This window comes from Ambystoma mexicanum, chromosome 7q (genome assembly GCF_040938575.1).
Source record: "Ambystoma mexicanum isolate Mex_15411 chromosome 7q, UKY_AmexF1_1, whole genome shotgun sequence".
In the NCBI taxonomy this organism is placed as follows: domain Eukaryota; kingdom Metazoa; phylum Chordata; class Amphibia; order Caudata; family Ambystomatidae; genus Ambystoma; species Ambystoma mexicanum.
Genome location: NC_090941.1, coordinates 573,275,602 through 573,289,826, shown reverse-complemented (window position 1 = coordinate 573,289,826; position 14,225 = coordinate 573,275,602). Strand labels below are relative to the sequence as shown.

The 14,225-nt window shown below is 43.4% G+C and overlaps 1 protein-coding gene across 1 annotated transcript in view; it reads right to left on the bottom strand.

Annotated features, from left to right (window-relative positions):
* MRPS31 (mitochondrial ribosomal protein S31) overlaps positions 1-14,225 on the bottom strand; it is a 459,089-nt gene that overhangs the window by 225,421 nt on the left and 219,443 nt on the right. The window contains exon 4 of the mRNA XM_069639273.1: positions 4,043-4,171. Within this exon, the coding sequence (XP_069495374.1) occupies positions 4,043-4,171 (129 nt within the window). The remainder of the gene's footprint in view (positions 1-4,042; positions 4,172-14,225) is intronic.

Here is a 14,225-nt window from a genome sequence, read left to right as displayed (position 1 = left end):
ATGGGTCCCAACGTATACAAGAGCTCCCTGTGGTAGAATGCAAGGATGGCTAGGGTTTTGGCGGCCTTGACTGTAGACCCCGCAGTGGTGGTGGTTATGCACTTTCCAGCCGCATCCAGCTTCCTTCCCTGAAGATCAGGAAGAACTGAGCTAGTGGATAATGAATTAACTACTTCTTTATCGCAGCAGCGGAGACTACGGAATCTGGTTTCGCATGGCCACCGAGGCATTTCAACAGGGTTCCCTTTGTGCCCGTTGCTAATGCAAACAGCAGACGCTGCGGCCGCGTTGTTCGTCAACTAGGAAGTTGAAGTGTGCAATGTCTTCACCTTTTTCGGTACCTTCCCCTTGGAAGCATCCTCAAAAGGATCTCAAACTCTTGCCTGCTAGCCCTGGCAGAGGCACGACTTCCTTCCTCCAGCCAGGACACCAGCCGCTGATGGTGATCTTTCTTCGTCTTAGTGGAGAAAGACTGGTAGATGGGTCATCCCGCCATAGAGTGATCCGGGTGCAGGCAGTAAATACACTTTTGGTGGCGGTCCTCGATGAAGACATTCTTCTTACCGCATCTGAAGTAGACCTTGAAGACATGGCGCATGTACTAGGCCTAAAACTTGGTTCACGACCGAAGGTGGGATCGAGACTGGAAACGGATCCCTGCTGCCTACAAGTCACAACGGTGACGGATTTGAAGAAAAATCACTGAAAAACAATCAAAGATAGGCAAAATACTTGAGAAAGTCGACCACTGAAGCTCGAGGACCCCCAGCACGAAAACATGTGATAAGAATCTGAAGATGGTGACCAGGGGTGGAGCTATGGAGGGCGAGAGTCACTGGTTGTGTTAGTATGACCCAAAGTGACCGCAACTGCTTTATTTTACAGAGGTTTCCCAGCCTGACGATGGGGAATATTCATAGCATGTGAATCCATGTAAGACCCCATGCTGGAGAACTGAAAGAAGAACAATTTCACCTTTGCTGTAAAAGGCACAGTTCAACCCTGCAAGTTTTAGGCCCATGTCGACTATTCTCTTCTTGAGTAAAATCATGGCTGGAAGAAGAGGCCCACCTCCTCTCAATTGTCAAGTTTCCTCGAAACGGGCCTACTTCTGGCTGGAGCGCAATCTGGTTTCTGGCTGCTGCTTAGCACAGAGATAACCATGCTATCCATGCAGTAAAAGCCACAGAAGCTTAGAGACAAGGGCGATGCGAGTTGCTCTGGTCCTTCTGGATCTGTCATCTGCATTGGACTTCATATCTTAATTCAGTGCCTTAAAACAGTGAAGAAAATTGGTTGATCAGTTCTAGACTGGCTGGAACATTTCCTGAAGGACAGGCGACAGAGTGCAGCTGGGAAGCTTTCTTTCATCTAGCAGTTCCATCCTTTGCAGTGTTCCACAAGGTTCAGCTCTGTCCCCTCTCCGTTTAATATTTATATGTTCCCCTTGGTTCAGGTTATAGAGAAGTAGGCATTTGAGCATCAATTAAATGCAGCTGATAGACAGATCCTGATTGACCTCCAAGAAGGAGGAGAGCATGAGGGTAACGTGGTAGAGGATTGTCTGGGTGCAGTGCACAGGGGGACGCAGAACTACTGTTTGTGGTTAAATGGAGATCAGACGGAGGTTCTGCATCTAGGCAGCTCTGCAAAGTCCCCCATCCCTTTCCCTTCGCCTCCCAATTTTGAGGCTCTGCCATCCCCTGTGGAGGTGGTTCAGGAATCTGGGTGACCTGTTTGACAGTCACTTTTCCTTTGCCCTGCAAGTGGATGCATTTGGAAAAAATGGCCATTTCCGCCTCTACAACATTTCACAGGTGCAATCGTTTATTAGACCCCGGGCCATGTCAAAATGTTAGTTCAGGCTGTAGTTCTCTCGAAAGTACAATATTGCCTGCCTCTCTATCTTGGTATTTCAAAGACTCTAATCTCCAATTAAAAGCAGTTCAAAAATCGGACTGTGCCTGTGATTTTTGGATGAAAAATACTGACAATATCTCTTGGGCAAGGCAAGAGCTAGGTGGGCTGCCAATGGAATACCTGATTCGAGCTTGGCCTGGAAAGTTTTGAATGGTTTTGCATCAGAGTACTTATCGTGCATGGAACAGCCCTATCTGCCAACAGGCTCTATCAGTTCTGACACCAAGAATGTTCGTCGTAGGTACATTTCGCAGGGCACCATTTGGAGGCAAACTTCTGTGTACTATGGGTTGCAGTCTGTGGAATAGCCTGCCAATTGTCATCAGAAATAGTACCACACGGCGAGCATTTAAGCATCGACTGAAATAGCACCTTGGTTCTTTTCATGTCCCGTAAATCAATGGAGAAGTTGGCTCTGTATTAATTTCCTGTTTTAATCAAGTGTAACGGTTTATTTATATTGTGAATCTGTTTGTCCTATGTGGTGCCCTGAAACTGTTTTTGTGCTGGTAATAAGTGCATGCTTGATAAATAATGTTCTATTACTACCATATAGTGTCACCCAATCCTGAATGTGCAGTGAGAACTAAGTGGGCAGAGTGGGGAAGTAGCTTTAAGCAGGGAAGAGGAGAGCAGAAAGGAGGGAAGGTATTGTGTGTTTGAGGGTGGGTACAGGTTGTCCGATTTGATCAGCTGCCGATTTGATCCACTCCATGGGTGATGCACATCAAGGCTTCTGCTGAGCTGTACAAGTGAATTGGCAGTTGGCAACTCTAGGTCCGTTATGCTTCGTAGTGCTCGTTAAGGTTTGTGGTAGTAGGATGGGCACGTGCGCTGAATGCATTATTGGCCCCAAGAAACAACTTCAACACTCGACATCCATGTTACAAGATGGGTTGCTCTGTAAGATGCATTTGGACCAAAAGCTATTAAAGTGCAATATAGGCAGGATGGAGAAATGTCCGGCACTTCAAGATGTGTACAGGGCACTAAGGCAACCTATTAAGTATTATAAATGAAGCTGATAAATGTGAATCGTCAGCAACTTTCTAATTGTGTTCACTCTTGTTGCAAGAGCAGTGGGAGACAGTTTCAGATATTTTTAACCTTGGAACGAATATTTCGCCACCTGCCGTGTTTAAATTCAACTTGGGTGCTACTACCTAAATTGCTGTAGAAGATCGAATGATTCAGGGAGGAGTATAATTGAATAAAATCAAGGGTACTACCTTAAAGCGCATGCTACCACTGTGATCCATTGCAATTGATTTTACCATGCGTTGGTGAGGGTATTTACTATTGTGTGGCCAACACTGATCTGGAGAACCTGGAGATGTGAAAGTATGAACTTAGAGGCTCCATCCAGCCCTAGCTATTAGGCTAGATGTTCTTGCCGAAGGAAGGTCTTTACCTTTGCGATATTGTACTTTGTGTGGCCATTCATAATAATCGGCTACACAAAGAAAAATGCCTACACTTTTTACTTTAGGTCAAATGGAAAGATTTTTGAACTTATACTGAATAAAGGGAGGTTGGTATAGCATCTTGCAGTGGTTATTAGCAGCGCTGATTATTGCCAACTCATTTTTAGAGTGACTGAAACCAATTATCGTCCATTCAGATTTGGAAATGGACAAGGGTAATTGAGAGTGGCAAATTCATCGGGACAGGACTATTTTCAAGCTTGACATAGATCAGAAAATCATAAGCTATGAAATGGTAATGGACTTTTAAATCCGTAATCAAAAAAATGCAGACGTTTAGTATGGATATTAAGCAGGAGCGAGACAGTGGGGAACCCTGAGGCACCTCACTTTCAGGTTTAAAAGGACTGGTTTCAAAACCATTTGGACTCATTTCGATATACTGTTCCGATAGGTAGAATTCAAACCAGCACGCCTCGAAGTAGCAATGTGATGTATACCAATGACAACTATTTTAAGCCAGTGGCTGTCATATGAGAACTTTGTGGCGACAGACCATAGGACTTAAAAAGTAATCATTAGGCCTCAGGAGTGATCTGTATAAACGAGTAATGTAAACGTAATGCTTTTGCACAGATAATCACGCGAGCTCAGAAAACGAAATTGACCGAAGGGAAAAACAGCCTGGGAGCACTTACCTTCTGAGGCCTTGAGTGCGTTGAGTAATGTATCCTTGACCATCGTCGTCAAACCGGATCTGATCGGCTGGCCAGGAAGAATTTCGGCCCACCGGACGTTTGCCAATCTTCATTTCGGAGATGATATTGCTGTAAATTAAGCAAGATCAGAAAAGCATTGAAAGTTAGATTTCAGACAGCAAAAAGTGTTCATACAAAAAAGCAATGTAAAAACGGAACAGGTATCATGGTGAAGTACTGTTTATAACCTTTGACCACTCCTTCACAAGTTGCGGAAAATGCTGCCAAAGAGGTCATACCAGTCTGCAAAAAAAGTGCTGTGTATTTGTGTAAATGATCCAAGCATATGCATGTTCTTCCAATCCCCTGGTGACTAACTGGATAAACAACTTTTAACAGTAACGCCTGTCCTACTGATTTTGAATGCTATGGCAAGGTGAATTGGGGAGCAGACCTATGGTAGCTGTGGGAGCTTAAGTGATACAATGGAGGAAAAGCAGAGGCTAAGGGATCCTCAATTTGATTTTTCATGAATCCTTCATTCTGCTCTTCCTTCTTACTAATGTGTAGCCTGCAAAGAGCTAAAACCCCTAAAGGAAAGAGGTCACATACACAGCTACAGCAATACATCTTGTGAAGTACTTACTAGCTAATTGAAGCAGCTAGCCTTTGAGAAAGGGATGAATAGTAGAAAACATGGTATATGCCCAAATTGGCATATACCGCTTAAAAACCATGAAAGGTGGCTTAAACAGGGAAAACGTATGGGAAGAAGCTGGTTAGCAATCGGAACCCCATTGCGGATTTCATACAATGAAAACAAACATGTTCAATGCATCATTAGGCCATGACAGCAAGGCTGAAAAGACTTGAGTCAGCACATACTGTGACCATACACTGCTCGAGGTGGATTTTTTATAGGCATTTATTTATTGCTCTGAATTCTGCACACGTTACACATTCCAGTTGTCCACTCATTTAGCTTTCCTTTTGTCACGTTCCCAGTCTCGTGTACTTCCAATGTTACTGCTCTGCATGTTTCATTTACTTTCCTTGGAGTACAGAGTCTTCTGAGCCCTATGTACATAAATCCTTGTGGGCTGCTTGTTTTAACTCGTATTTGCTTAAAAGAGGACTTCAGCCTCCATAATCCTGTACGACGTGCACGTTCCACACACCAGACTGCGGCCTGTTCAGGCTTATTCAGGCCAGTTCACGGCACAGACCCTATTTGTGGACCTCTTTAAATGGCAGTGTAAAAGTGTAGGCTTACTCTTGCACCATACTGAATTCTTCCAGCTCGATAGACAGTAATGCCTCTTCCATTTCACATTCATTGCTGATTATAACGTGCACATGTTCATCACCAAAACTAGGCTGACAGATGAAGGTGAAGCCATCTGCTTAGTTATGTATTTATTTATTGGGCATTTGTAAGGCGCCTATACAAGTGGTGTTTCAAGGCGACACGACAAATGGGGGTCGGGGGAACAAGGGAGAAGATTCAATAACGGCCCTACTAGGCCTTGTAGCATTTGGATCGTGCAAGTGCAAAACAAGAAGTGCGAGGGGGGTGGGGGGGGAGTGCAGGTCTGAGCAATACGTGCTTATGCGGGAGGGAAAGGTGAAGGGGGAAGTGCAGGTGTAATGGGGAGGCCAACGAGCAAGTGTCATGCTTGACCCTAAACATGTTTCCATCAAATGGGTTAAAATACTATCAACTGGGGTAGGGGGTGCAGCGGAGATGTATGTGGTTTTGTAGGTCTTTAACAATCACCCAATTCGAATTATTCTGGAATGATGCTTTTCAAGCCTGTTCCCTCACTCTAAAACACCATCAGGAAGACACAAAGATATTCCGTCATCAGTCCACCGGCACTGGAAGTAACTTCTTAACTGAATTTGACAATGACCTTTCCTCCACCTGCTTGAATTATGACAAACTTCTACTTTTAAGACATTTTAATATTTGGCACGACTGTCCCAATATACAGGATCCTACTAAATTGCATGACGTTTTTCATAGCTATGCGCTTACTTTCCATAGTGTCTCCCCCTCATATTGGTGAGGGCACTGCATAGACCTTGTCCTTAGAAACTTCTTTGAAGCATGTGAGAAATCTGGAGGTACTCTCACATCTACTCCCCTGGGATCATCTGTTCAGGTAGCCAGGGAAGGGCCATCGCTCTTGGATTCTGGCCCGGGTGGTGGACAAGCGAGGAAGGATCACGTGAGTGGAGGGTCCTTGGGGATTGGAGAGATGGTACTTGATGGTAAGATATGGTATTCTCCCCCCTTTACGATACTGACCTACCCTCCCCTGCCCTGCCTTAGCCTTCATGGGCTATTGCCAGACTCACTCCATCATCCCTTGTAAATTCCCTTCGAGTACTGGGAAGAAGAGTCAACTAGGAGCAATGTAGATTTCCCACTGTAAAAACCACTATTGTACTGTGACGAGTAAAAGAAGTTTAGATGCATATAGCTATGAAGATCAGGCATGTCACACTAATGAGGTTACAAAGTCAGGCAATAGGGAATGGCTCGTTGGACCTGAAATCCGTCAACAGTCAGGGAACATACAAAAGGTGGCGTGCAAAAGGAAGAAGAGAGGGGTTCGAGAGGTACGAGTGCTGCAGAAGGTGCAGGAGGACTGGAGAACCTGAAAAGTGCCGTGCCAAGGGGGACGAGAAGACGACGCGCCAAAACGCTTTCAAGGTTTCTGCGCAGAGGGAAGCACCTGGCAAAGCAGAGTTGCAGTCCGGTAAGTGTCAGTGGACACTTGGGACGCAGCGTCACTCCAGGAGGGGCTGTTGAGCCTGATGCTCACAATCTTGAATGCCGAACGTAACGAAAAGATGGATGCATGAAACCTTGAATGCCGAACGTACTAAAAAGCTGAATGCTTGCAATCTTAAATACTGAACGTAATGAAACGCCTGATGCTTACATACATTTGACTATCAAATAGAACGAAAGGGGCTGATTAGCCCGCTGCATTACCAGATTGCTAATATTGATTGCAGAACATAGCAACATGGCTATTGAGCCCAAAGCACGAAAAGGTGAGCAACATTGAATGTTGAACGAGATGGGAGGGGCTATTGATCCCCTACAGTGAATATATATTGCTGACTTTGGCAAGAGTGGCTGTATGAGCCCGCACAATAGAAACTGTAAAACGCCATCATTACCAAACAGACACCTCCAGAGTAAAGTGAAAGGCTTGAACTTGTGAACCACTGATTATCGGCTATGGAAAACTTATGGTTGCGCGACCTGTGATGGGTGGACCGTATGGTCTGACAACAGCGCCTATACCATGGCGTTTCCTAGGGTCAACTTTGCTAACATCAAGACTCCAATCACAAGCAAGATAGGTGGTTCTGGTTGCGTGACCTGTGATGGGTGGACAGTGTGGTCTGACAACTGCGCCTGGAGCAGCAGTCACGAAAAGACTTGATAAGCAACTAAGAGGTGTGAACCATTGGTAAAGCTAATTAAAGAAGGGTTCAAGCGGACCCTATAATCTCTCTTGTGAACTTATAAACTTATGAACATTTTGTAACAAATTCACTGCTGGATGGGACTCTTGGGGGAGGGAACCAGAGAGTTTAAATTGGAGAACCTTTGTCTTGGGGAAGGGAGTTCCAAGACCACAGTGTTGTGCATTAACTTTTGCTGTGTTTGAATTTGGGGAAGGGAGACCCCTCTAATGTGATCTATGATATTTGCAAATCTACAGAAGGTAACCTCAGAACTTGCTCAGTCTCTGCTGAAAGCAAGTTGGATTGGAACTGTGTTGAACCTGAACCAGAGAACTTTAGAGGAACTTGCATTTCCAGTCTTTGAACATTTGTTTTGCAACACTGACTTTTTGGTTGAGAGCATTTCCTCACTAGTTTATTGTAGTTGTGAAGACAAGCATACGTTTTGATACAGATAGACCTTTTGATTGTGAAATTACTGACAGACTTCCTTTAGATTTATTTAGGCAGGAAAATCCTCCCATAGCATAAGGTTAATTAGGCGTTACACCTTCCTAATTACTAACTATATATTTTTGTTGGTCATCTCTCTTGATACCATGCTCGTCTCACAGGCAACCATTTAGACAGGAATTTTGTTATGAATTTTGCTATCCATTGACTGCTACCGACTATTGCTCAAAAAAAGATACTTAATATTTCCTACCTGATCTTATTCCATCTCTGCATGGCTGATACTCCATGATCTGTGTCAACTTTATTTTCATGAAGAAGACAATTATAAAGCCCCTTTGGAGACTAGGATTGTGTCTAAACTCAGGAATCTAGGGTACTTCCTGGAGTTAACGGGTCGAAAACTAAGATTAAAAAATAGAAAGACTGTTTTTACTTTGGTGATCCAATTTCAAAGTAAAGAGCCTCTGCTTATATGTAAAAATCATATCCAAAATCAATGATTCAAGAAAATATCCAAAACGACTCGATGGTAGTATCTCTGGATTCACCGAAATCAAGATGGACACAGTCAGAACTAGATTTCCATAAAGTCTATGTGGATTCAGTCATCTTGCTTGAACAAGGCTTGAATCAGACTCTGACCAAAATCTGTTATATTATGATATGATATGTTATTTATAACGCCCTTAATACCCAGAGGTTTCCAAGCGCGGACCCGGGGATCGAACCTGTGCTGCTCTTTTCGACAATTCCTGCTCACCATCTAGCCACCCGTTTAGCTTCACCCGCTACTGATTTTATTTATTAACCTCGCTCTTGAAAAAGGAGTGGTCCCTTAACCCTTGAAATGGGCCTTAATAGCTCCCTTTTCTAAAATAAACTCCCTAAACGAGGGGAGGAACAGAGAGTGGGGGAGCAGAAGGACGGAGGGGAAGGGGTTTAGTAGCCCAAGAAGATGGCCACACTAGATTGACTGGCTGCTTGGTGCACCTTCAGAGTCTCACAGGTCCCTAGCTTCCTGCACTTGCCTCCGGGCTCTGCTCTACCACAGCACTTCTGCAATCCTGCACTTTTAATTACGGCCCACTGTGGGTCTACCGGTCAGCACTTAACCCATGTTCTGGTGGACTGGGAGCACTTGTTCCCATTGCCCTCCCCCCCACGCACTTATGTTTAGACTACATGATCTCAATGTACCACGCCTAGTAAGCGTTTTGTCCTGTTTTCCATTGCCTTCCCCTCCGTTGCATGCTTGCACTTTAAAACACTTGCTGTATAAGCGCATAATAAAACAATCGATCAATCAAGCTGCCCCGGAGAACCTTGCAATAATCGCTAATAATTACTAAAAATGATGCCAGGCCCAGTGGTATGTCACACCATAGTGACTAAACAGCTGTTCTGCAAAACTTGGAAACACTTAATACATGGTTTACATCCCCTACTCTCACCCCTCAACTAATGGCAGTGAAGTCCGATGGGATCGAAGACTGGAAATGGAAGAGTGATACTAACCTTCAACGCCATTTATAGGGTGGCTGACTCCCAGAACACTATCACAGTGTCGTTAATACTTGCTGTATTAGCATGGAGCATCTGAATGTGCACCCGGAGGAATCACACCACATGATGTATGCCAAGGGAAACGCCACAGGATTGACGGCAAGGAAGGTTTTTCAGGACCCACAGCACATGGCAGTTAGGGAGTTCTAATCAGAAAGGGAGTGAGGTCAACCAGTGATTTGTGACCCGATTGCATTGCATGGTTTGACCTTTTGGGGGGTTGGGCCCATTACTATAATAAGGATAATAAACATAGAATAAGGCCCAACTCATAAGAAAATGGGAAGATGGATACATCCATGATGGCAAAGGACTGCACAACGTCCTGCAGGCAACTTCTAAATGTGTCACTTCATTGGATGAACTGCTCCCAATCTCCTTAACATAACATTCCTACAGTAAACACTTCCATGTCAAATACCTAGGTATAGCTTTGTGAAATATACCAGAGAAATTTTTACAGCACAACATAGAACCATCTTATATTACATCTGATCAACACATTTCATTTAATACATTGATTGTGCCTGAGACTGGAACACTAGCTGCCCTGGAAAGTGCAAATGGACATATTTACAGGGCATTTTGTATCATGTTCTGATTGACGCTACAAAACAACAATGATCAATTATCAGTTAGCAAGGAAATCATTTTTTCACAATAAAGAACATACTTTTAAGGAACAAAAGGACATTTTCAGACTACAGTGCATAGTTTTTAACAGACATACAAGTCAATTATGGACCTTCCTGTGCAAAAATCAACCTCCTTTAAAACAGCTACACGGACCATTGATGTCTGAACAGATAAAATGCACTCTGAACTGCGAGACCTAAGAGGGGAATTCTTAGATTACTAACTGGTTGGATTGCAGAAAACCCTTTGCTCATAATGGAGGAAAGACTAGATGGAATGGAAGAAATTCAATAAATTTTTCGAATTGGAGAACCTGACGAGAGACATGGAAGATCGAAGTAGGAAGCACAATATTAACTTTTTTAGCAGTGCAGACTGTAAAGAAGGGAAATATTGTGTTACTTTTATGGTGACATTTAGTCCCTAAACAAACTGGTCTGCGCTTTAAACCATCTTGAGTTACAAAGAGCACACAGGGTAAAACTATGTACTGAAAGTAATAAGAAGTCTGCTATGTATATTGAGGAAAAACAATTCTTTCACGTTTGAGACGCAGAGAAAATATTTCCCCCCCAATTACTCCATAGCGACAATGGAAAAAAAAAAAACACAATATCTAGCCCTTTAGGCCCAATTGAAGAAATGGGACACTTATAACAGATAAATAGATCCAGCTTAAATGCTCATCACCAAAGATGGCAGTACTAAAGAATGTCTTTCTCCAGAAGACCTACAAGATTTTCCACGGGATGTAGGCGCAGCAGCAATGGATACATCCAAGGCAACCACTAATAAGTACAAGGAAGACACACCTACCACTTTACGACTAGGAGTAAACTGATGGGAGCGATTAAGATATAAAACCAACAAACAACGAAGATATTTGAGCCCTTACCCCAGCAATCTATCTCTCTTCAACAAGAAGTGCATCCTCGAGACAAATCGAGGTCATCAATAAAACGGTAATCAGACCTAGGAGAAACGATAAGTGACGATCATTGATATATCTATCGACTGGGGTTTATTACCTACGTAGTGGTCTTCTCTTTCTTTTGCCTTTCTTTTTTTTATTTTACCTTCTGTATCCCTGCTTTCCCTTCCAAGAACCTCTCAATTAGTAACTCTGATGAAAGGACTACTGCCCCACAGGAGTACAAGGATGAGCAGTGACTAGACCACCTACTTGGTCTTCATTTCTACAGACCAACAGTGATGCCAATCATAAAGGTCAAATAGGCACAGATAAGAGATATACCTCCTGCACCTCTTGTGGTAACATGGGCCAAGGGCAGGTTATAATTTTAAGAGGGGTGTGAATGTCAGAAATTAGATACCCAAACAGCAATAGTACAACAGTCCAAAATAAAGGACTGTCCAATCAAGGTCCTATACAACTATTTATACTTTAACCATACCATATGCAATAAAAATAGTACAAGAAAACACTTTAAAAAAATCACCCCGTAAGGGAAAACAGAAATACTGAATGTAATGAAATAAATCGCTTCAATGTTGTCAAAAAAGGATGCATCTTTGGGATGAAGGTGCAAAACGGGTCTTAACCAGTCACTAGGGTCACAACAAACGGACAAAGCGTGCTGGGGCCTAGAGGACAATCAGTTCGCGGTAGCATTGAACCTGGGTTCTTTACATTGGACCAGTGGGTTGAATCAGGCTTGGATGCAGCAACATGCAGTGATCCAGAAGGGGAGCAGGCGTCTAGTCTGGTTTGAGATAAAGCTTGCTGCGGTTTAATGCAGCGCTAGAAGGATTCAGGTCAATGAGGTCAACAGGGTTCTTTCAGTGTTCAATCAGATGCAGGGATTTAAAGGCTGGTGGTTCAAGGCACAGTTCAAAACGTGGTGGTTCAAAGGTTTCCGCAGCAGCAAGCTTCTTGTTTGAGCCAGGGCAACCTGCACGTTCAGCTGGCACAGTGCGCCAGTGAACTGTTCAAGAAGCAGCAACAGCGGCTTGAAGAAGTGCCAAAGAAAGCACCAAACGCCCTGTTGGTTCAGATGCATTCAAACACAGTTGATTGTTTGATTTAGTAGAAATGAAGGAGACAAGTCGCTTTGCTTCTTTCGGTTGCACCCCGAGTCTCAATCCAGGGGCTCAGGGAAAACAAAAGTCCTTGTTCTCATTCTTCAAACCCGTGGGAGTCTGGCCAGTGTCTCCATTTTTTCTTCACCTCCAATGATGTCATGGGTACTTGTGTAGCTGGTAGAGATGCAGGACTTGCTCCAGCGGTAGTTGGCCCCCAATGTGCGCTGGGAGTGGGTAGGGAGCAAAGCTTCCCTCTGCCTTGAAGCACACTTTCACCTCATTTGATGATTGCTTTGGAAAAATCAACTCTCCCAAAAGTAGGTCCTAGAGAATTCTTCTTGCAGTCAAGGAATGAAACAAAGAGGGGAGAACCCTTCCCAATACAAAAACAACCAACCCAGAATTGTTTAAAAGCAAGCCTGCTTTAAAGGGTCCAATTCATGTTAAGATACCAAGTGGCCTGTGCCTTGCTGTATCATACCCAAAGTCCTTTGCTGTGCAGGAAGTGTGGGCGACAAGACGGAAAGAAAGGTACTAAGATGAAAGAAACCTTCATTTCTTTGGTTCTGCTTTGCTTCCTGTCTAAACGCACCCCCCTTTTCTAGCCCTGTGCTTCAAAGGTCTTTTGGTATGCAGCACCTTGGTGTGTGGGGTACATTGACCAGCCCAGCAGAACTCCCCTACCTCACCAAACTACATCTCTCAGCAGTCACCAGCAGAATGGCTGCACTGGCTCTGTTGAGCACTATTTCCTTGCATGAAAACTGCGCTTTGCAGTCTCCAAAATGATGGCTGCGCCCTCTTACCAGCCGCACATGGGGCAAGATGAAACACAGAACACCCCGAGAATTGCTGCCAGTATTTTCTTCAAGTGCACCAAAGAAAAGAATTCAAAGGCAGCACTGCTATGCTGCCAGCTCAAAACTTTTTCCACTGAGAAAGAAAATATTCTGCCTTTTAAAATGACTGTGCTCTGATGCTCTTTTTATCTGTTCAACAGTACACAGTTCTGATCCAGTGAGACCCAGCTAGCTCCCTCCATATTCAGGTTGTGCTCCAGCAAAAAGGGGGCATTTCTCATTGAATGACAGGCTGTGCCAGGCAAGAACTGGGAAACAAAGAACTTCACTTCAAGCCGTATGCAAAATGCATATGCGTTTCTATGCGTGTGATTTAGCTGCAGTGTTTTTTCACTTTCAAGTTGATTTTCTGAATTGTATGCCCATTGTTAGGACATTGCTTGTAGTCTGCTAGTGTTCATCTGTGATCGTGCTATACTCTTATTTACCTCATTCATTCAACCACACATGTAAAACAAATATTTACTAATTCCGAGTGCTATTTTTATGGAGGAGATAGGACTTCATGTGGAGCCACAACAGATGTTGCCATCCAGATTCAAAGTTATCACTACCACTATAATATGGGTGTTACACCATTATCTGAATTGTTTATCTTTTTTTCATATTTGGAAATGTGTTCGAATGATTTATAGAATGGCTTTTAGAAAGGTTTCTTAGTGGCAATTAAACATGACAATCTCTATTCTAGTGCCTCTGTTGAAAGGGGAAATTATACTTTTGGACCAAAGTATTCCTTTTAATCCTCACTTAACTCTGCAACATAAACTGCTACTTTACTTCTCAATCCGGAAAACAAGAGGGACAACTTATAACATAAAATGCAGATGGCTTAAGGTCAACAGGTAGACCATTTCACACTTGTTTTCAGTTAAGATCCAGGAGGTTTTAGAACATTAGAAAATTTAACAACTTGATTTGTATTAAACTTTGGAATAGTGGCATCTAAGAAATTAACGAAAGTAGACAATTTAGTTCAAAAGTGTTTATATTTTATGGCCGATATGGCAGGGCGCAAAATTTGCACTCCCCACTATCCATTGGCTAGTGATAATCAACTCTAGGAGAGTAAGAAATGGTGGGTCGTCTGTGCGTACAAGGTTCGAAATTTAGATTCGACAAGCAAGAGCTAAAAC